The sequence below is a fragment of the Somniosus microcephalus genome, chromosome 7 (assembly GCF_052327205.1).
Source record: "Somniosus microcephalus isolate GS21.2 chromosome 7, FLI_Smic_1.0, whole genome shotgun sequence".
NCBI classification, from domain to species: domain Eukaryota; kingdom Metazoa; phylum Chordata; class Chondrichthyes; order Squaliformes; family Somniosidae; genus Somniosus; species Somniosus microcephalus.
The window spans coordinates 155732216-155754195 of NC_140993.1; the positions used below are offsets into that span (position 1 = coordinate 155732216).

The 21980-nt window shown below is 46.9% G+C and overlaps 1 protein-coding gene across 5 annotated transcripts in view; it reads left to right on the forward strand.

Moving 5' to 3' along the window:
* The window catches only part of sulf1 (sulfatase 1), a 601332-nt gene that overhangs the window by 347227 nt on the left and 232125 nt on the right, over positions 1–21980 (forward strand). For 4 of the 5 annotated variants that reach the window (XM_085993124.1, XM_085993127.1, XM_085993123.1 and 1 more), the window contains exon 3: positions 17585–17828. In XM_085993124.1, the coding sequence (XP_085849250.1) occupies positions 17657–17828 (172 nt within the window). In that variant the 5' untranslated portion in view covers positions 17585–17656. Of the gene's footprint in view, positions 1–14998; positions 15096–17584; positions 17829–21980 lie in introns of those variants that run through there. The other variant, XM_085993125.1, reaches the window with a different exon arrangement.

Genomic DNA, 21980 nt, shown 5'->3' on the forward strand with positions numbered 1-21980 from the left:
TGTAAAAAGCAGGCCTTACGCCTGCTTTTTATATGTGTAAATTCTGTAGACTTACCCTCACGGAAAAACCTGTAAAAAAAACCTAAGTTTGATGCGCATGCGCAGCCTCTCCCGCGCACGCGTTCGACCACTGAACCCCTGCTTTCAGAGGAACAGAAGTGCTGGTTTCCTGCGCATGCGCAGTGCATGCAGGAAACCGGCACTTCCATTGGGCCTACGGGTGAGTACCCCATGCGTACTCACCCATGGAGACCCGAATTTCTGGGCCCATATGTATTTCCTCACGTCACTTTCACAAAGTTAAATTGTAGTTATACTGTTCATCTTGTACTGGTGTGCTGCAAAAGCTATCTCACACCAATGACTGATGTTCAGTATAATAATTCTTAAATACATAAACTGTTTTATGATGACTTGAAGAAGCTGCTGTGAATTCAGAACAGGTCTATGTTGGGCTGGCTGAAATATCATCTTATGTTACACAAAAGATTCTGAATTCTTCTGTGATTCACCCTCCAAGAATGCCAGATATCCTGTGAAGCCACAATCCCGATCTTCTGAGAGGTCCTAAGCTATGTAAACCTAATATTCTGCGAGGTTTTGCACCATTTTTCATCATCACCCGAAAGCAGCAGCAAAAAGGTAGCAGCAGCAACAGCAGAAGTTAAAAGATAACATCAAAAAGTACTGAAGAGGTGTCAAAGGATTACAGCGGCAATTCAGTCTTTGAGTTTGGATTACCCCAGTCCTCTGAGGCTTTACCCTTGCGGTGTACAGTATCATCTGAAACCCTCCACTCTCCATCCTTCCAGTACATAACAAAGGCTGAGTATGCTATGTCCTTTATCACATAGTCAAATAAAATCAAAATCACTACAGTTAAAATCACATGATATTGAAGCACTTTACTTCAGATCACAAGATAATTATGGATGAACTTAATTCCTTAATTCCTCCAATTAGAATGACCCTCATTACAACATCTAATTGTTTCTTAAATGTCTTGAGGATTTTCAACTCCACCTCTTTGTCTGGGAATCCATTCCATCTGTTGATCACTCTTTGTGTGAAGAAGAACTTCCTGATATCAGTCCTAATTGTGCCATTTATTAATTTGCAGCTGAGGCCTCTTGACCTATTCTTACAATTTAATTTAAAGTAGTTTTCCCGATTAACATTTTCCATTCCCTCGATTATCTTATATACCTCAGTAATATCACCTGTCAGATGTTTCCTTTCAAGGGTGAATAGCCCAATTCCCCTGGACCTGATGGCCTGCATCCTAGGGTCTTAAAATAAGTGGCTACAGAGATAGTGGATGCATTGGTTGTAATCTTCCAAAATTCCCTTGACTCTGGAAAAGTTCCAGCGGATTGGAAAACTGCAAATGTAATGCCCTTATTCAAAAAAGGAGGGAGGCAGAAAGCAGGAAACTATAGGCCAGTTAGCCTAACATCTGTCATTGGTAAAATGCTCGAATCCATTATTAAGGAAGTAGTAGCAGGGCATTTAGAAAATCATAATACAATCAAACAGAGTCAACATGGTTTTGTGAAAGGGAAATTGTGTTTGACAAATCTATTAGAGTTCTTTGAGGAGGTAACAAGCGGGGTGGATAAAGGGGAACCAGTAGATGTAGTGTATTTGGATTTCCAAAAGCCATTCGACAAGGTACCACATAAAAGGTTACTGCATAAGATAAGAGCTCACGGTGTTGGGGGTAATATATAAGATTGGATAGAGGATTGGTTAACTAACAGAAAACAGAGAATCGGAATAAATGGGTAATTTTCAGGATGGCAATCTGTAACTAGTGGGGTGCCACAGGGATCAGTGCTGGGGCCTCAACTATTTTCAATCTATATTAATGACTTGGATGAAGGAAGCGAGTGTATTTGTAGCCAAATTTGCAGACGATACAAAGATAGATGGGAAAGCAAGTTGTGATGAGGACATAAAGGCCTAGAAATTGAGTTTGGGGCGGCCAGCTCGCTCGCGCCCAGAAATTACCGCTGCGCGCGGAGCCACTTGCGCCCGCCAGAAATTCAGTTTCAGCGCCCCAAGTCGAAGCCGGCCGCAAATCAAGGGTTTCGGCGCCCCCGCTTGGGGCGCTGAAACTGAATATCGGCGCGCTAAGTGCCGCAGCGCCACCTGCTGCGGAGCGGCAGGCTGCGGTACTGCAGGCCTTCCTCCCTCTCTTAAGGGGGAGGTGCCTGCAACAGCGAGATCGCCGCTCGCTAGTGCCGGCAAATGAGCCCGGCACCACGGAGAAGTGCCGGGCTCCCGGAAAACAGCCAGCAATGCCGCGGGGGGGGGGGGGGGCGTGGAGGAGGCCGGGGAAGGAGGTGCGGGCAGGCGGCCGCCGAAAAAGCGGCCGGCCGCACCTCTGCCTTAACTCGCCCCACTACCGCATCAGTTCAGCCCCGTTTTCTGGTCGCTGTTTGCGGCCGCCGCGGAAGAGGCGGCCGCAACTCAATATGGCGGTCGGGCCGGTAGCGGGGCGGTAGCGGGGCACTGCGCACACCGATGACGTCATCGGTGGCGGCGCAGCGCTACTGGCTAACGCCGCCATTACCGCAGCGCTGAATATCGGGGAAAGCTCAGCAAGTGGCGCAAAAGCCCTCTTTGGGCGAAAACTGGGCGCAAAGCCTACTGAATTTCTAGCCCAAAGAGTCTGCAAAGGGATATAGATGGGTTAAGTGAGTGGGCAAGAATTTAGCAGATGGAGCATAATGTGGGAAAATGTGAAGTTATCCACTTTGGTAGGAAGAATAGAAAAGAAAAATATTATTTAAATAGAGAAAGAGTACAGAATGCGGCGGTACAGACGGATTTGGGTGTCCTCGTACATGAAACACAAAAAGTTAACATGCAGGTGCAGCAAGTAATTAGGAAGGCAAATGGAATGTTGGCCTTTATTTCAAGGGGGATAGAGTATAAAAGTAGGGAAGTCTTGCTACAACTGTACAGGATGCTGGTGAGACCACACCTAGAGTACCGCATACAGTTTTGGTCCCCTTAATAAAGGAGGGATATACTTGCATTGGAGGCAGTTCACTAGGTTGATTCCTGGGATGGAAGGCTTGACTTATGAGGAAAGGTAGAGCAGGTTGGGTCTATACTCATTGGAGTTTAAAAGAATGAGAGGTGATCTTATTGAAACATAAGATTCTGAGGGGGTTGGACAGGGTAGATGCAGAGAGGATGTTTCCCCTCGTCAGGGAAACTAGAACTAGGGGGCATAGTCTCAGAATAAGGGGTCGCCCATTTAAGATAGAGATGAGGAGGAATTTCTTCTCTCAGAGGGTCGTGAATCTTTGGAATTATTTACCCCAGAGAGCTGTGGAAGCTGAGTCATTGAATATATTCAAGGCTGAGATGGACAGATTTTTGAGCAACAGGGGATTCAAGGGTTATGGGGAACGGACAGGAAAGTGGAGTTGAGGCCAAAATTGGATCAGCCATGATCTCATTAAATGGCGGAGCAGGCTCGAGGGGCCAAATGGCCTGCTCCTGCTCCTAGTTCTTATGTTCTTATTTTCTCTAGTCTTTCTTCATAACTCGGACCTCTAAGACTAGAAATCAGCCTAGTTCTTCTCTGCCCTTTCTCCAAGGCTTGAACGCTTCCCCTTTGTCTCGGTGACCAGAGCTATAAGGTATAGTCTGACCAGAGATTGAATCCTTGGAGGTTTGGTCTAGCAGGGCAGTAACTATGTCAAATAACCTAGACTGGTAGAGTGGTCCTCACCCATTAGGCCTTCCTCTTCAGCCAAGCATTGAGCTGCAGGAGGGACAGGCATGGAGCTGTGCAGAATGGGGGCATCCACCTAGCCAGTCAGATCAGCTGAATCAAACCTAGCAATTGATAGGATGAGAGATGTCACAGCCAACTTGCCCTCACACCTGGTCTGTGAACCGATTGCAGGAACCTGCCATGATACACGCTGCCAACAAAAAATAATTTGCAGGAAACAGAATAAAATTATCCCTCACAAACTCCAGCTTGTGTGCATTATGTGTATTATAACCCAGTCTTCAAGGATATAACACATTTAAGGGTTGAGATGGTGTTGATAAACTGATTTAGTTTGTGCCTTAATGTGTTACAGTACTGCCTTGTAACACTCTCCAATCTGTGTGTTATGAGTCATATTATCTAGAGGATGGTGAACTCTTTTGTTTAAATTCACCATCTAAATTAATAAATAATGGTCAAATGTCATGGCCCTAAAATTGGAAGAATTGGCAGTGGCTAAAGTAAAGGTAATTATAATATGTATTATGGTGGACGCTGGGCAGAAATTATTGTAGTAATCTAATTTGAGGGTTTAGACAATGAATAGGCTGCTCAAATTTAGCTCTTACAATTTATATCACTTGAACCCCCTCTGGCATCACTTATCCACTCCCCTTTATATATCATATATATACACTGCTTATACAACTTCCTGGCACCTAATTATGGATTATCACACAATAGACTTGCAGTGATCATGTCACAATTGTCAGTCCTTCATTGAAGGCATTATCATACACTACTGTAACTATAGAGTATCCTGGCTATCAATGCTACCATCAGCCAGCAAAAAAATATATAAATAGAGTAAAACTATTGTAACTGCACAGAATATTATTAGAAGCAGGCATTTAGGCCTAGAAATTCAGTATAGCCACTTTTGGGGCGGAAAAGTCGGGCGGCCGCTAAAGTTTGCGCCCGGCGCAAAGTCGAGGCCACTTCGCCGATATTCAGTAGCTTCGCCCTAAGAGTTTGCTCGAGCGCTAAAACTGGCGTTACACAACTATCTTTAGGCGCAAAGCCGGCGGTGCTGAGCTAAACCACCGAGGCCGGGCGCAGCGCAGGTGCGGTCATTTCTTGATTGACAGCAGACACCCTGGCGCCGGCCATCTCTTAAAGGGGGAAGGGTCGAGTTCGTCTGCTGCCACGCCCTGGACACTGCAGCCCTCCAGCTAGGCCTAAACACTGCTGCTGAACAGAAATAGCGCCGGGAAAGATGCAGAAGGCCCGTGAACGAGCGCAGCGCTTCACTGGCCATGATTTGAGGGTGCTGGTTAGGGCTTTGGAGAGGAGACGCAAACTCTTGTTCCCGGACAGTGGCAAGAAGCCTGCCACCAGCGTCTACAGGAAAGCCTGGAGGGAGGTCGCCCACAGGGTCACATCCAACAGCGAGGTCCCCAGGACCGCTGTCCAATGCCGGAAAAAGTTCAATGACCTCACAAGGATTGTCAGGGTGAGTCCCCTTTCCAGTGTCCTCCTCATCCTTGCATGTGCACCTCACATTATGGGCAAAGGGACCTAAAAGCCCTAATGGCCAGCCCTCATCCAGCAGCTATGGGACTGGCATGAACATCAATTGCACATTCTGCACTTTACACACTGGCCAAGCTATTCGACCATGGGAGGCAGTGCACACAAGATCAGGGCACCACACTGGCCAAGCTATTCGACCATGGGAGGCAGTGCACACAAGATCAGGGCACCACACTGGCCAAGCTATTCGACCATGGGAGGCAGTGCACACAAGATCAGGGCACCACACTGTACTTAGAGGCCGTCCTTTCTCTTGCAGGCCAAGCTGGCACACAATCAGAAGAGCCGGACTGTGACCGGGGGAGGCCGTCCCCAGATCCAGCAGCTCAGTGACCTTGAAGAGCGCGTGGGTAGCCTCATGGGTGCCCGGGTGATTGGCCCCGTTGCATCTGGAGATGCCGACCCTGTTCTGGGCACCAATGGTAAGGACATCACCTTTTGGACCTCTCTCGTCCCACTTGCGCTTCAGATCTACATCCTTTGCCACTGTCCGACCAATGCGCTGAATGCCACCACTCATGCCTCCCTCGCTGACGCCCTCTCCTCACTCTAAAGCTACTCTTGTGCCTTCCTGCTTTCAGATGGTGAGGAGGAGGTCCCTGAAGCTGCCAGTGACAGCCCCTCGGAAGAGGAGGAGGAGGAGGAGGAAGAGGAAGAGGAAGGCGGCCCATCAGGGGAACCCTCAGCCGCGCCAGGGGATGCCAATGGAGGGGACACGTCTTCCCTGGAGGAGAGCCAGGGGGAAGTGTCGCAGGGGAGTGTAGCTCCTGTGCCCAGTGGCGTGCAGCAACGTGGGAAGGGTCGGGCAGCTCGGCGGCCTTCTTCCCAGAGGGGGGAAGGGTCGCAGGGGAGTGTAGTTGCTGGGCCCAGTGGCATCCAGCAACGCGGGAAGGGTCGGGCAGCTCGGCGGCCTTCTCCCCAGAGGGAGAGTCCGGCTTCCAGTCCGGAGACGGTCCTCGCCAAGGAGGTGCGCCTCCTCGATCAAATGTCCGTGGACTCGGATCGCCGGCACACCGAGTTCATGGGGGTTGTGGCACGGTTGCCTGAGGCCATCGAGTCCCTGGCTCATAGTGTGGCCGATTTCGGCGCCTCACAGGCCAGGAGTTTCGAGCAATTCGAAGCAGCACACGCCGCGAGTCGGTCCGAATTCGGGGCAGCACAGGCCGCGAGTCGGGCCGAATTCGGGGCAGAACAGGCCGCGAGTCGGGCCGAATTCGGGGCAGCACAGGCAGCGAGTTGGGCGGAATTCGGGGCAGCTCACGTAGCGAGTGGCCAGGTGATCAGTGGTGCCGTGCAGTCACTGGCTGGTCTGATGCGGGCACAGACCAGGGCAGTACGGGCACTCACTGCTGCCACACTCGCTGTGTCAGCCAGGCATCGCCAGGGCACCCGCCGCGCTGCAGCAGCACAGCGGTCTGTCCTTCAGCAGATTGCTGCACATGCTGCAGTGCTGGCCCGGGCGAGTGCCAGTGTCTCAGGCGAGCAGCGAGCGCCTGCCATCAGCCAGCTTGCCCCCATTCCTGCAGCCGCCACTGCCACTCCCCCAGTGGAGCTGCGACGAGCTGCTGGAGAGACTGCTGCTGCCCAGCCACAGCTGCAGCAGTCACCAGCCGGCCCCTCGAGGGCCAGAGCTCGTCTAGGCCGACCCCCAAGGGCATCTGCCATCACGCCATGTGCCCCTCAGGAGCCTTCCCCCAGCCTTGCAGCAGCCACTGGGCACACTTTGAGGAGGAGCAGCAGGGCGGCCAGGGGCCGCAAAAGGCTGGTCAAGGAATCGCCCTCGTGGGCCACAAAGTAGAGGGTGTGGGCAAATGTGTTTTTATATGGGGATGGTTGTTTTTATATGGGGATGGTTGTTTTTATATGGGGATGGTTTTGTTTATGGGGATGGTTGTTTTTGTAAGGCCGAGGATGAAGGCCATTTTTGTGGAAATGTTTTGTTATTCCTCCCCAGGTTGTGGGAGTGAGTCATGTGTGTGACTGTTTTTTGGGGGTGTTGTCTGTTTTTGGGTTTCATGTGGGAAGGGCCCTGAGTTTGTTCAATAAAGCATTTTATTTATTCAGCTTGTCCATGTTTGATGTTTGAAGTGGTTGTTGCCTTAACCGGCTGAGGGCTTGCGGAGCGGCTGCATTCAGGTCCCTTCATTGGCACAAGCCATTCCCTGACAGGGGGCCTAGAAGTGACGTTCAATAAGCCGCCGACGGGCGGCCCTTGGACCTTGTGCCTCCCTCCTGGGCTGGTACTCCTCCTCCTCCTCCTCATGCTCCTCCTGCTCCTCCTCCTGAGGTGGTGCTCCAGCGTGAGGTGGCAGTGCCTGAGTCCTGCAGATAGCCAGGTTGTGCAGCATGCAGCAAACGACCACGACCTGGGAGACTCTCTCCGGCGAATACTGCAGAGATCCGCCGGAACGATCCAGGCAGCGGAATCGTTGCTTGAGGACGCCAATCGTTTGTTCTATGATGTTCCTAGTGGCTTGATGGCTTTCATTGTATGCCTCCTCAGCAGGGGTCCTGGGCGCGCGGAGCGGGGTCATGAGCCAGGTACACAAAGGATAGCCTTTGTCCCCGATAAGCCATCCTCTTGGGGGAGGCTGTGCCTGGAACATGTCAACCACAGTAGTCTGTCGCAGGATAAATGCATCGTGGCTGCTGCCTGGAAAGCGGGCATTGACAGCTAGGATGCGCTGCCTGTGGTCACACACCAGCTGTACATTGAGGGAATGGTAGCCCTTCCGGTTGCGGTAATCCTCGGCATTGTTGATAGGTGCCCGCAAAGCCACATGCGTGCAGTCAATGGCGCCCTGCACCATGGGGAAGCCCGCTATTCTTGCAATCCCACTGCACGCTGCTGCTGCTTCTCCAGGGTCATGGGGAAGGAGATGAATTGGTGTCTCCTTCTGAAAAGGGCATTGGTCACCTGGCGGATGCAGCAATGCACGGCGAACTGGGATATGTTAGCAATGTCCCCAGCAGCGGCTTGGAAGGAGCCGCTTGCATAGAAGTTCAGAGCCATCGTGACCTTCACTTCCACCGACAGAGACATCCTGCACCTCAGCTGTGGACGCAGATCTCTGTGAAGCAGCTGGCAGATCTCTGCAACCACCTCCCTTCTGAAGCGCAGCCTCCTAACACACTGCGCGGCAGGCATGGTGAGATAGGACACCTGTTGGCGGTATTTCCTGAGTGGGTAAGGCCTACATTGCCGACGCCTGTTGCCCCCTCTGCGTCTAGCCAGGGCTGCCCCTCTCACACAGCGTCTGCGAGCCCTTCGCACATAATGCTGAAACTGAGGGTTGGCACCCCATGCAGCCCCCATAATATACTGGCAAACAATGACCTCACAATGAAGGCGAATTGCCAAGCTCTGGCCTGAAGCCAAAAATACCTCTCCTATGTTGGGCCAAAGCAGTAAGCTCTCTTCCTTGGTCTCTGTCCATAAAACCGTTGCACAAGAGTGATTGCTGCAAAATGGCTGGCCTTTATAGTTCAGGGTAAGTGCCCTTTAATTTGCGCTCCCCGCGGCCCGCATGGCCTCTGCTGCGTTCCAGTTCACAGTTCTTAGGACCGCCACGCCCACATTGGGCGGGCGCGACTGAAGTTCCGGATTGGGGCGCACAAAGGGCGTTGCACGAGGAAATGACGTCATAATCTGCGCGCGCAGCTGAGCGCACGCAAACACTTTGCGCCGGCGCTAAATGTCTACTGAAGTTGGGCGTAGGCGCAGATCGCGCTGCGCCCGGCCGCTAAGTGCCTAGCGCTCGAGATCTACTCCTAAGGCGCTAACGGCTGGCGCACGCAACTGAATTTCTAGACCTTAATACCTTCTATACATTTCACTGATAAGGCATCATCACATGGCATAATAGTGGATATGTCACAATATGATAAACATATCCACAATTGAGGCTGCCCACACAGTTTAAAAATTATGAAATTAACATTGAATTGTGCTTAATCTCAAGAACACATACATTTATATTTTATATGGCTGGCCATGATATTGACTGTTTATATCATTTGAGCATTTCCAAAAGGTAAGATGAGGAATTTTTCAGGGGGTCAGTTTGGTGATGGGTCGACTGGGAATTTTTTTTTTTTGACAGCGGGTAGGGAACCCACTGTCAACCCGCCTCCTAGTCTCCCAGATGTCGGATCTGTCAACACTGAACAGACCCGACACCATTGACATCATTACAGTGATTGCTAAGAGGCAATTAAGTAGTATTTTAAGCTTACCTTTAGATTTTTAGAGTTCACCCACGGCTTCCCCGCTGCTCGGGGATCATGTCAGGTAAGGAGGTCGGGTGTTGTGTCAGCAAGAGATGATTTCTAAACTTGACAGCTGCAAATGGTCTATAAAAGCTCCCATCTCACAGCTGTTCACTTTCCAAGGTTAGAAGCTGTTACTTACTGCATTTGGAAGACAGATTGAGCTTTATGCAGGTTGCAAGTGTTTGGAGCAAACTCTCTATCTAGTGTCACCACATTGGAACAACCTCTCTCACCATTGACAGATCACTTCTGTCATCTCAACCTCACCTGCCATCTGTTCCATCAGCATCGGTGCCCTTGAAAAAATCTCACCTTGGTCCTCAGAATCCCACCATGATCAGCCCCAACACCAGCAGCACCAGGCACACCAGCAGCACCAACAACAACACCAAACTTCTCCGCAATCAGCTGGTGCTGCACAGGACAGAGGGCATCAGTACCCAACTACATTGCTACCCGGGACGCCAGGATGGCTTCACCATGGCCAGATTTACTTCACTTGACGCTGTAGACCCTGGCTGCCACATGATGCGCCAGGTTGGCACCACCCCACACCAACAGCATAAAGCAACCCTACAATGCCCAAGCCATTCCTTTCACACTCATCATCATTGCGGGGGGTTCAATTATGTCTCACCATTCACTGCAACTCACTAAGCCACTTCCAAAGGTGCACACAAATCTGTCCAAGAATGCAAAGTGTTGAAAATAAAGATTTCAATGTTTGACAGCCATTAACAGAAATTTCACATGAACATTGGCTAAAACACCCAAGTGCCTACCTTTGTGTGTTGTTAGTTGGTATGATTGGACTAGGATAAGGGTGAATGTGAGGGATGGCTAGTGAGATGGGGAAGTGATAATGTAGATAGAGAGGGATGGGTGAATGTGCAAGGTATGTTGGTGTGAGTAAGGATGTGCAGGAGTAGGGTAGGGAAGGCAGAGTGATGGGGATGTGATGAGTGGCACAGCAGGATGAGGTTGAGTGTGGCTTTGCAGTAACGTTTCGTGATCTAATGAGATAATTGAAACGTTGACGCCACTGTAGCCTGGTCCTCCTGACAACATCCCTGCTTGTGTCCTCCTCTGCAACGTGCAACCAGGCTGCATTGATCTCCTGGGGAGGTCTCTTCCGCTCATGGGAAGGGAAGAGAACCTCCCTGTTTGCTGTGACTGAGTCATGGGAGAGCCTGGGTGCAGCCGTGCACCTCTGTGCAGTGCTTGTCAGTGTTTGCAGCACCTCAATGTTGTAGAACACTGACAGCACAACTGTCAAAATCAATTTGGACATGGCCCCTTTAAGGAAACCGGCTGATGTTGCGTCATCAAATGACATCATCAGACCCGCTTCCTCTAATTGGCCGGGAAACGCACTGGGTGGGCTTAACAAGCCCAATCATCGTAAAATTCATTTCACAGTGTGGGCTGGAGCCAGCAGCGGGGTCACACCCCACCACCGATCCCAGCCGCACTAGACCCGCCTTGGTTGGCAAAATCGTGGCCAGAGAGTCTTTTGTTTTTCAGTCTATAAAGATCCATATAAGCACTGGATAACAGGCAGCCCATCTTTCTCCAGTCAAAGATCTGACCACAGCTATGTATATAACCCTAACCCTAACCCTAATGCAGTGTATTTAATAATAACCAGTAAAAATAGTACAAGCCTGCAACAGCACTTCACCTTCCATCTTTCATCTCTGTCTCTCACTCTCCACAGAAACATCTAGCTTTATTTCTTCTCTTCCCGAGGAGAGGAACAAGCCTCAACTCCACTTCCCAGTCACTCAAGATCCTTGATGTTGCAGAAAAACGAATCAGAAATATATTATTTTGTTCACCTTGATGGTTCAGTGGGTAAATGCAGCCCCCGGTGTTATGCTGAGTAATGATCTCAATCAGTGCAGTGGCTGGACTCAGCATGTCAGGGCGAGGGAGGGGAAAAGATCAGCCAGGCGCAAGCTCTCAATCACTATGCATTGTGCATTTGTGGCCATTAGGGGAGACCAGATAAGACTCATCTCCCATTCTCCTCACCGTCAAATAGCTTGCCAATACTCAAGCCTAGATTTCCTCTTCTTCCGCTCTCGACCTTTGGCAGGATCGAGGGCGGAAGGAGAGAAGGTGGAGAGCATTGGAAAGGAAGAATATTTGATACAATTGCAAAAACCACACATATGTAATGCCAAATTGTATCTTAAGGTGCAATTAGTAAATTTAGACAGTGGGTAGATTTATGAGGGGGTACTTTAATTTCCATTTGTCTTGTAGGAGATCAGTTCATTTCGAGGGCTGGGCCTCATTAACATACACGCAGCAAACTGCAGAGCCAGAGCAGACGTCCCATGTAGCTCGGCAGCACTGGGCCAGGGCAATATGAGGTGGCCCAGGAACTTGGGAGGTTGCAATCATGGGGGAGGGGGAAGGGGTGGGGAGCTTAGACGACACTGGCCCACATTATTCTTGTGGTGTCTGGAGCTACTCCTGACTCCACAAAAATGATTTTAACATTTACGTCTTTAGACATTTTCTTCTTGCCTCCCTCTCCCACCCCCCCCACCCCAAGAATTTACCGAGTGGTGTGTTAACTCCGCTGCGACACAGTTTCTGCTAGGCGGAAGGAATTAAAATTGTTTCCTGCAGTATCCTTTAGTTACAGGTTTGCAGTGGACATTTTGCACATCAGCAAAACACCAGATTCTAATCTTTTATTGGTTTAATGATCCATTAAAAAGATATTTGCAGTATTTACAGTGCCTTATGTTGTTTCTTCTGTTACAAATGTGTGTGGATTTTGCTTGTTTCATTTTAATTCAGGCTTAGATAATGGTATGTAGTCAAAAGATCAATTGGAGTCCTTTGAACGCAGATGAGATTAGTTTGTTGATTTTCTTGCTAATAGCTCTGACGAAGGGTCACAGACTTGAAACGTTAACTCTGTTTCTCTCTCCACGGATGCTGCCTGGCCTGCTGAGTGTTTCCAGCATTTTCTGTTGTTATTTCAGATTTCCAGCATTCGCAGTATTTTGCTATTGTTCAGAAAGAACTTGCATATATACATTTCCACGACTTCAGGGTTTCCTATATCTGGGCAAACTAAACCATTGATCCACAGGAGTTCACAGCAGAAAAGGAGGCCATTCGGCCCAAGATGTCTGCGCCAGCTCTTTCCAATGCACGTTTCTTGTACGACAACCTCAGTCATACTGTCTCTTGGTGGGAGGTGGGGAGGGGGTGATTGTTAGAATTTTGCTTTGGAGAGAAGGAAAAATGGTGGAACACCATTTTCTGGCACCTCCTGAGCAATGTACCCTCTCATGTTCTGAGCGGTCCATTTAAATTTCTACATATGTGCGTTTTTTCCATTGTGAAGCCCGCAAGCGGCCTGTGCAGGACCTCCAGAGTGCTGCGTGGAAATTGCTCCTGAGCACTTCTTGGCTTCCAGTTTAACATTACCAGTGACCGGTCAATATATTGACTGCCCACGTTCTCAGCCAGTAAATAGTGAAACTTGAGCTGGGGAAGAAATTTTAAATCAAAAATGAACGGGGGGGCTTTATTTGGGATGGAGTTATCTTAGGTAATACATTTCATTCTGTTTTTGTGATATAATTGTGAGTCAAAGGAATGAAAGAAAACTGCTTGTAAATACAATAAGGGAAATTGCTAATGACAATAATGAAGCAATAAAACTTGGGCTTTTCTCCAGATTTCAGCAAACCAGCCTGGCAGCAGTGGACATTACTTGTCAACAGAAAAATCCAGTTCCATTCTTCAACCCATTCACATTGCCACTGATGTCATCACAACTAAGATTATATATGTTGCTCTCAGTCCATAAACAACAAAAAAAACAGGTATCCCAAATATTTTTCATGAAGTGTGTGCCCCTTTAAGGTACAAAGGGGCAAAAATTGGGTCGTGCCCCCTTTGGGGTGCTAACTTCGCTGGGGCGCTACTTTTAGCGCCCTGAAAAAGTTAGCGTCCCCGCACCGGAAATTAAATGGTAGCGACCCAAGCAGGAGGCGGGATGCTACTGGAAGCGTTCCCCCTCTCTCTTGGGGTGCTCTCATTGAATATCACAGTACTACGTTGCGCTGCGCAGCGCCATGCGCTTCGGCACACCACACCGCGGTACTACAGGCCCGCCTCCCCTGATTAAAAAGGAGGGGCCTAGCGCAGTGCACACCGGGCCCTTCTGGACCACTGGGGAGCAGGGTGCCGGTAAAATAGCCTGGCACTCAAGAGGAGTGCCGGGTTGACCGATTGCGGCCGGCACCCCGCAGGAGGAGGCGAAAGGGGGCAGGTGCTGGTAGACGGCCCCCAAAAAATTGGCCGCCCAGCACCTGCCCTTAAATCTGCGCCACCTTGGCTGCAAACGCAGCATCCTGACCCTGTCAGACACAGCGTCCGGCGGTAGGTCAGAGGGTACGAGCCAAGTTTGTGGCCGGGGCGCTGCGCACAGCAATGACGTCATTGCCGGAGGCGCAGCGCCGCAGGGCGCTACTGGCTACCGCCGCTGCTAACCTCCCACTGATTTTTGCGGGAGGTGTCAGCGGCGCCACACTCTGGCGCTAGGTGCTTTGCGCCCCATTAGCGCCCCTTAACAGGAGGCGAAAAACAACCGAATTTTCCCCTGAAATATTAGCTTTGAGCAGTACTAGGTATTTCACACATAGGGTGTTTATGTATGTATTGGGTTTTGCTGCTACAGTCAATGAGGCTTTTCCTATTAAAAGTGCAATAAGTTTTTCTCCAAAAGCTTGACATATAAGATAAGCTTCAAAGAACAAAGGATGATTGAAGTGTTTTTTAAAAGTATTAAAAAATGTATAGTTTTTGGAAAAATGGGAGTACATCACAATGTAATATCTCATTGTACGTGAAGTAGAACAGTGACCTTGATGGTTGCTAAGGTTTATGAACAAATTCTGTAACTAGGTATATTGTTTGGATGAGACAGCAGTAAATAATTACAGTGCAGTGTTGGCAGAATTACCTCAGATTGTTGCGATACTGTTATCTGTCCATCACTGACTTGGTTTTTGAGTAAATTTTCTAGCTGCAAGGCCATTGTTTGACAAGCCATCAGTGTTTCTGCTGTCATTTAAGGGAATGGGTTTCAGAGACTTGTGAAGTGCCAGAAGGCTGTTTCATAGAATCCTGCACAAAAATACTGACATTCTTGTCCCTGAAGACAAGCACAACACTTTGTCAGTATTAATTCTGCAGCTTTATTTCCTACTGCAGCAGGAAACTAGTCTGTGTGGGGATGTCAGGTTTGAAAAGGTCAGCACTGAATGGAGAATTGTCCATGCTTGAAGATGAGTGATATGGATCTTCGTCTCTCACAGCTGAACAACTTCATCCCAGGTATCTCTGGCTCTCCTCCAGCTCAGAAATGATGCGTCAGGCTGCAGAACTGTACGGCTGAATTAGAAAGCCTAAAGCCAGTTGCTTTGGCAATGATGTTCCTTTCTTTCGCATTGTCACTGAGGTATGATTGTCTGGCATTTGCAACTGCATACTGTGGGGGTTTATTTAAAGTCATTGGTGCCAGTGTTTACGCAATGCAGTTTGAATAACTGCAGTAGTTGGGTCAACAGTGTCTGCAAAGTTTGCTGTCCATCACTAAATGCAGGCAGTGAGGCCCAGCTCACCCAACGACTGAGGGTTTCATTTCCAGAAGCCTGGTTTATTTTCTTAGAGTAAGTGTTATTGAAGAATCTTACACTTAGTTTTCTCAGCATCTTGGTAATTTGTGAGTACTGTACTGACATTTGCCGGGCTTTTTTTGCAGTCCAGATTTATGCTGAAAATACTTCTTTGTGTTATTGTAAAGCTGTGTTAAGTGAGAGTTTTCGGAATTGTCTTGTACAGTAGTAAACTGCTAATCTTGCCTTGGATGCAGCCACAGTATAGCTCTTACAGTAGAATAATGTGCAGCAATAGTGTATGTGTGCTTTTATTTATCATCACAAACCATCAAGTAAATGCTTTAACACTTTAAAGTGGCTGTTTTTTGCAGAGCAGTGTCCACCGACAGTACTTTCACACAGATAGCGACATTAAATGGAGAATTTAACACCCACTCTCTGTGTTAGGAGATACCATGTTGAATTTTTTTTAACATTTAATAGATTTTTATCCCTTCCTTTATGCATTTAAAGACCACTGTTGTGTCTTGCCCCGACTGCTGCGTTCATTACTGAAGTAGTTGCTATACTGTATAAAAGCCACTAGCATCAATCACTTAACCATTAAGTGCAAGGCAGTCTGCTTGACCACTGAAGCTTGTAGAATGGGCAGTGACCAGCCCTGCAATAGCTACTGCATGCAGTGCTACTTAGTAATGCAGCTGTAAAAATAATGTGTTCCAGATTTTCAGAATCTTTACAGACCTCCTACTGTAAAACTTCCTGGGTTTGAAATTCCGTTAAAAAGAACTAAAGGTAATGGAGAATCCACAAAGATGGAGAGATTTTTCTTTTGCTGTCTTAATGAATCAGGTCATCTCTTTCAGTAATGCACTCTGCTGCAATTACACATATGCTGGCATCAATTTTTTTTAATAATGGTATTCTTGGTACAAGCTGTCTGTTTTCTTTTCCTTTTATTTAAGTAGCTTTGATCTCTCCGCGCTGGCTGCTGTAATAACGGCTATTCACACTAGAGCACAAGGGCAAAATCCCAGGTGTGAGAACCCGGTCTTCTGATGAAACTCATTAAATGTTCATTTAGACCATTTGATTGAGAATCTCATGTGCCATCTCCTAATTACTATGCTTGCAAATGTTAAATTATAATGGACTTCTGCCTTTTGAACGGAAGTGGTATAAATGTGCGTACTGGCCTTAAATGTCTTTGTTAAATAGTCTTTTAGTAAGTCACTAATCACTTTGAACTATACACGCATTCAGTTTTCAATCCAAGTGAATTCTTAAATGTGTAAAGCTGCCAGCGTGACAGCTGAATGCAGGAAATGTCAAAGTGGAGTAAGTTACCTTTGGTCTTAGGCCCCATCAATCAATTCTGTAGCAGATGGATTTAGATGGATTGTGGCTAAATCAGCCGCCTTCCCCCCTCCTGCGCATATTAGGACTCATGGAACTAAGGCTCTTTGAATGGTAGGAGCTGAGGGAGCTCTGATTATTGCACGTGTATATATATGCGAGTATGCATATATGTGTGTAGAGTCTGCACGTTACCTTAAAAATGACAGGAGCTCAGCAAAAGTTCATTGCATTGTGAGTTCATGTTGACTGGATCGTTGCTTGGAGGTTTCAGTAATATGGAGAAAGGCGATCACTGTCACTCGATGTGTTTCTTGTGGGAAAGGTAGTTTCAGAATGTTCACCACTGCGTGATTGGACTCGAGCCACGAAACAAGTTATTTGTGCTCCATTGAAAGTACTGATGTTGTGCAGGTGCAAAGCCGGGGTACTGACACTGAATATCAAAGACCTTCTGAAGGTTCCAGTTACCACCGCTTATTAAGTATTTCATTGTAAGATCATAGCCATAGCTATAGATTCATAAAAGTGATACATTTTTCAGGTGTTTGGTTAAAAAAGAGAATTGTTCAGTGAATCGTGAATATTTTTAGTTAATTAATCTAAAACATATGTAACCTATTTCCTGGCTTCATCTTGGTCTAAGGAGTAACTCAATTCTCTGCTGTAGCTCTACACTGGCCGTTGCCGTGTTTCAGTGTCACTGCAACCTGACAAAGATTTTCTGTAATAGACATTTTGCAATGTCTATTCCTGTTTCTTGTTTATTGTGGTGTTTTTTTATATACAGCGTCTCACATCACAGCTGCTCTTTAATAAAATGATCACTTTCAAGGGCAACTCTTTTGTGGTTAAAAAAGCTTGAAACTTCAGAAAAAGTCTTCATTTTAAGATGCTATTAATCTTTTCATGTAGTTCATAAGTTTCATTTTATTCAAGCTTACTCTTCTAATTTGTTCCACTTTAATTGCAGATCACTTGGTAAGAGGCGGTGAAATCAAAGATACACTTGTTTCCTTATTGTGATCTCAAACAAGCTGACATAATGAAAATCTCACCAGTTATTCTGCTTTTGGTCGTGCTGAGTGCTGAATTGATAGGAGTCCTCAGCTCAAGCTTAAAACCACAGCGGTTTAAAGGACGTGTGCAGCGTGACCGGAGAAACATCAGACCCAACATTATTCTTATTATTACAGATGACCAGGATGTGGAGCTTGGTAAGGAAGTTTTACTTTTATTTCTTTGCCAATTTTCTCCCCATCTCCTCGCCTGTAGACACACATCTACAGGTGCCAGGTGCCCACTGATATTAATATGTGAGCATTGGCAATTAGTATTGCCAGGCTGTTTTACATAGGATTGCATAGGTTATACAGCACAGAAACAGGCCATTCGGTTCAACCAGTTGGTGTTTATGCTCCTCTCGAGCTTCCTCCCATCTTTCCTCATCTAACTCTATCAGCATATCCCTCTATTCCCCTCTCCCACATATGCTTATCTAACTGCCCCTTAAATGCATCTATACTATTTGCCTCAACCACTCCCTGTGGTAGTGAGTTCCACATTCTCACCACTCTCTGGGTAAAGAAGTTTCTTCTGAATTCCCTTTTTGATTTCTTGGTGACTACCTTATATTGATGGTGTCTAGTTATGCTCTTCCCCACAAGTGGAAACAATCTCTCTGTATCCACTCTATCAAAACCTTTCATGATTTTAAAGACCTCTATTAGGTCACCCCTCAGCCTTCACTTTTCAAGAGAAAAGAGACCCAGCCTATTCATCCTTTCCTGATATGTATACCTTCACATTTCTGGTATCATCCTTGTAAATCTTCTCTGCAGCCTCTCCAGTGCCTCTATATCCTTTTTATAATATGGCGACCAGAACTGTATGCAATACTCCAAGTGTGGTCTAACCAAGGTTCGATACAAGTTTAGCATAACTTCACTACTTTTCAATTCTATCCCTCTAGAAATAAACCCTAGTGCTTGGTTTGCTTTTTTTATGGCCTTGTTAACCTGTGTCGATACTTTTAGTGATTTGTGTATTTGTACTCCGAGATGCCTTTGCTCTTCTACCCCATTTAGATTCTTATTTTCCAAGTAATATGTGACCGCCCTATTTTTCTTACCAAAATGTAATACCTCACATTTCATTTGCCAATTATATGCCCATTCTGCAAGTTTATTAATGTCTTCTTGTAATTTGTTGCAGTCCTCCTCAATATTGACTATCCCCCTCAATTTGGTGTCATCTGCAAATTTAGAAATTTGTGTTTTTGATTACAAAGTCTAAATCATTAATATAAATTGTGAATAACAGTGGTCCCAGCACTGTTCCTTGTGGAACAACACTTCCCACCTTCTGCCACAGTGAATAGCTACCCTTTACCCCTACTCTCTGCTTTCTGTTTTGAAGCCAGCCATCTATCCATTCTGCTAATTATCCTCTGACTCCGCATTCCCTGACCTTATTCATTAGTCTATTATATGGTACCTTATCAAAGGCCTTTTGAAAATCTAGGTAAATTACATGTACAGCATTACCCTTGTCTACTCTCTCTGTTACCTCTTCAAAAAATTCAATGAGGTTGGTCAAGCAAGACTTTCCCATTTGAAATCCATGCTGACTATTAATTATTATATTTTTGGTTTCTATGTTCTTCCATTTCTCCTTTAGTAGAGATTCCATTATTTTTCCAACACCAATGTTCAGCTGACTGGTCTATAGTTCCCTGGACATGTTTTATCTCCCTTCTTAAATATAGGTATTACGTTAGCTATGCACCAGTCCTCTGGCACTATAACTTTTTGTAACGAACTATTAAATATGTGTAGTAATGCCTCTGCTATCTCGTCCCTAAATACTGTTAAAATGCATGGATGTAATCCGTCTGAACCAGGGGTTTTATCCTCTTTGAGTTTCATTAGTTTAGTTAATATTTCTCCACTTTTTATTTTAAATACAGTTATCCCATTAATAATCTCATCATCCGATGCCATCTCCACCTGCTCTATCTCCCTGGTAAATACTGAAGTAAAGTAATTATTTAATATCTCTGCCATTCCTCTATCGTTGCCTGTGGTACTATCTTGTCCATCCCTTAGTGGCCCTGTTCCCATCCTGACCTTCCTTTTTTTATTTATATGCCTGTAAAATTTTTTACTATTTTGTTTTATGTTCCTTGATAATTTAATTTCATAGTTCCTCTTTGCCTTCCTAATTGTTTTTTGACTTCTCTCCTAATCTTTTCATATTCTCTCTTGTCATGCTCTCCCTTGCTGCCCATGTACTTAATGTATGCCTCTTTCCTTACTCTCAATTTTTCCCTTATGGCTTTATTCATCCACGGTGTCTCATTAATGTTTAGCTTGTTTTTGTTTTTTGGGAATATATTTTTCCTGGACTCTGTTGCACACCGTTTTAAATGTTTCTCATTGCTGTTCTACATCATTGTTTCCAATATTGTTGTCCATTTTATTTTCCCAAGTTCTATTCTCAGCCCCTCAAAATCAGCTTTTCTCCAATCTATTACCCTGGTCTTATATTATGACCACTATTGCCTAGATGTTCCCCTATTTTACTTCTCTTATCTGTTCTGATTCAGTCCTCATTACTAGATCCAATAGTGAATCCTGCCTTGTTGGACTTTCTACATATTGGGTTAGAAAGGAGTCCTGTACACATTGTAGGAACTCCATTCCTTTATCCCCTTTACCTACCTCTTCTGTCCAATTAATATTGGGGTAGTTGAAATCCCCCATGATTATTATTGCTGCAGTTGTACAGGGCCTTGGTGAGACCACATCTTGAGTATTGTGTGCAGTTTTGGTCGCCTTATCTGAGGAAGGATATTCTTGCCATGGAAGGAGTTCAGCGAAGATTCACCAGGCTGATACCTGGGATGGCAGGAATGACATATGAGGAGAGATTGGGATGATTGGGCTTGTACTCGCTGGAGTTTAGAAGAATGAGAGGGGATCTCATGGAAACTTATAAAATTCTGGCAGGACTGGACAGACTAGATGCAGGGAGGATGTTCCCGATGGTCGGGGAATCCAGAACCAGGGGTCACAGTCTAAGGATAAGGGGTGGGCCTTTTAGGACAGAAATGAGGAGGAATTTCTTCACCCAGAGAGTGGCGAACCTGTGGAATTCTCTACCAGAGAAGGCAGTAGAGGCCAATTCATTAAATATATTCAAGAAGGAGTTGGATATATTTCTTAAGGCTAAAGGGATCAAGGGGTATGGGGAGAAAGCAGGGACCGGGTACTGAACTTGGATGATCAGCCATGATCGCATTGAATGGCGGAGCAGGCTAGAGGGGCTGAATGGCCTACTCCTGCTCCTATCTTCTATGTTTCTATGTTTATTCTATGGAGAAATTCGGTATAGCCCCATTTGGGGGCAGTAACTGAATTAGCGCCAGCCATTTAGCGCCCGGCGCGGGAGTACCACCCCAGCCGCTAATTTGGGCTTACCGTCGCAGCAAGGAAGCAGAGCTCTATCTTGGGCACTCCACTTCTTCTCGGGGTGGTGACTGGGGCGCGAAGCGCGGTAGCACCGGAGCACTATGCGGCTGCTCCGCGTAGCGCTGATGCGTTTCAACGCCCCATCCCTTCCATTAAAGGGGAGGGGCGCTGTGCACTCTGCAGGTCATTTGACAGCCTCCACTTGCCCACCAGGGCGGCGTGGTGCCATGGCCGCAGCCCGGCACTGAGATGGGGTGGCTGGCTGCGCGATGGTGGCCACGGCCCATGCCACTAATGAGAGGCACAAACCAACCCAATTTTTCCCCCATAAAGTTGAAAAATTAGTGCCAGGCGCTAATCATTCTCACCTCCCGCGAAATTCAGTTTTAGCGCTCCAAGAGGGAAGTGGCGCAATAAATCAAGCGCTAACCACTTCTCTTAGGGCGCTAAAGTCCAAGAGCGGGGCAGCAGTGGCAGAGCGCTAAACAATTTCGAGCGCATTGTAAACGGCACTCTTTCATCACAGAGGCTGCTTCCCTTGATTAAAGGGAAGGGCCAATGATGCTGCACAAGCTAGTTTTCATCAGCTCTGTTTTGCAAGGCGACCTGGGTGACTGCCAAACACTCTCACAAAGTGGATGGCTTGGACATCTTGCACCAATGAAAATTTAAAAACTTTGCGCAGGCAGCAGACTGGTGCAAATAATAAAGGTTGCGTGAGTTGAAAGGCATTCCCTTTAATTACCGCTCCCGAAGCGGCCAGCTGAGTTCACAATGCCTCCTCTTGCTGGCGTTGTCAGCGCGAGGTGATAAAGCAGGGGGGCGCATGTGAATTTTCCATCCGGGGCGATAATGGGGCGCTGCACAATTTATGACGTCGCAATCTGCGAGGTGCTA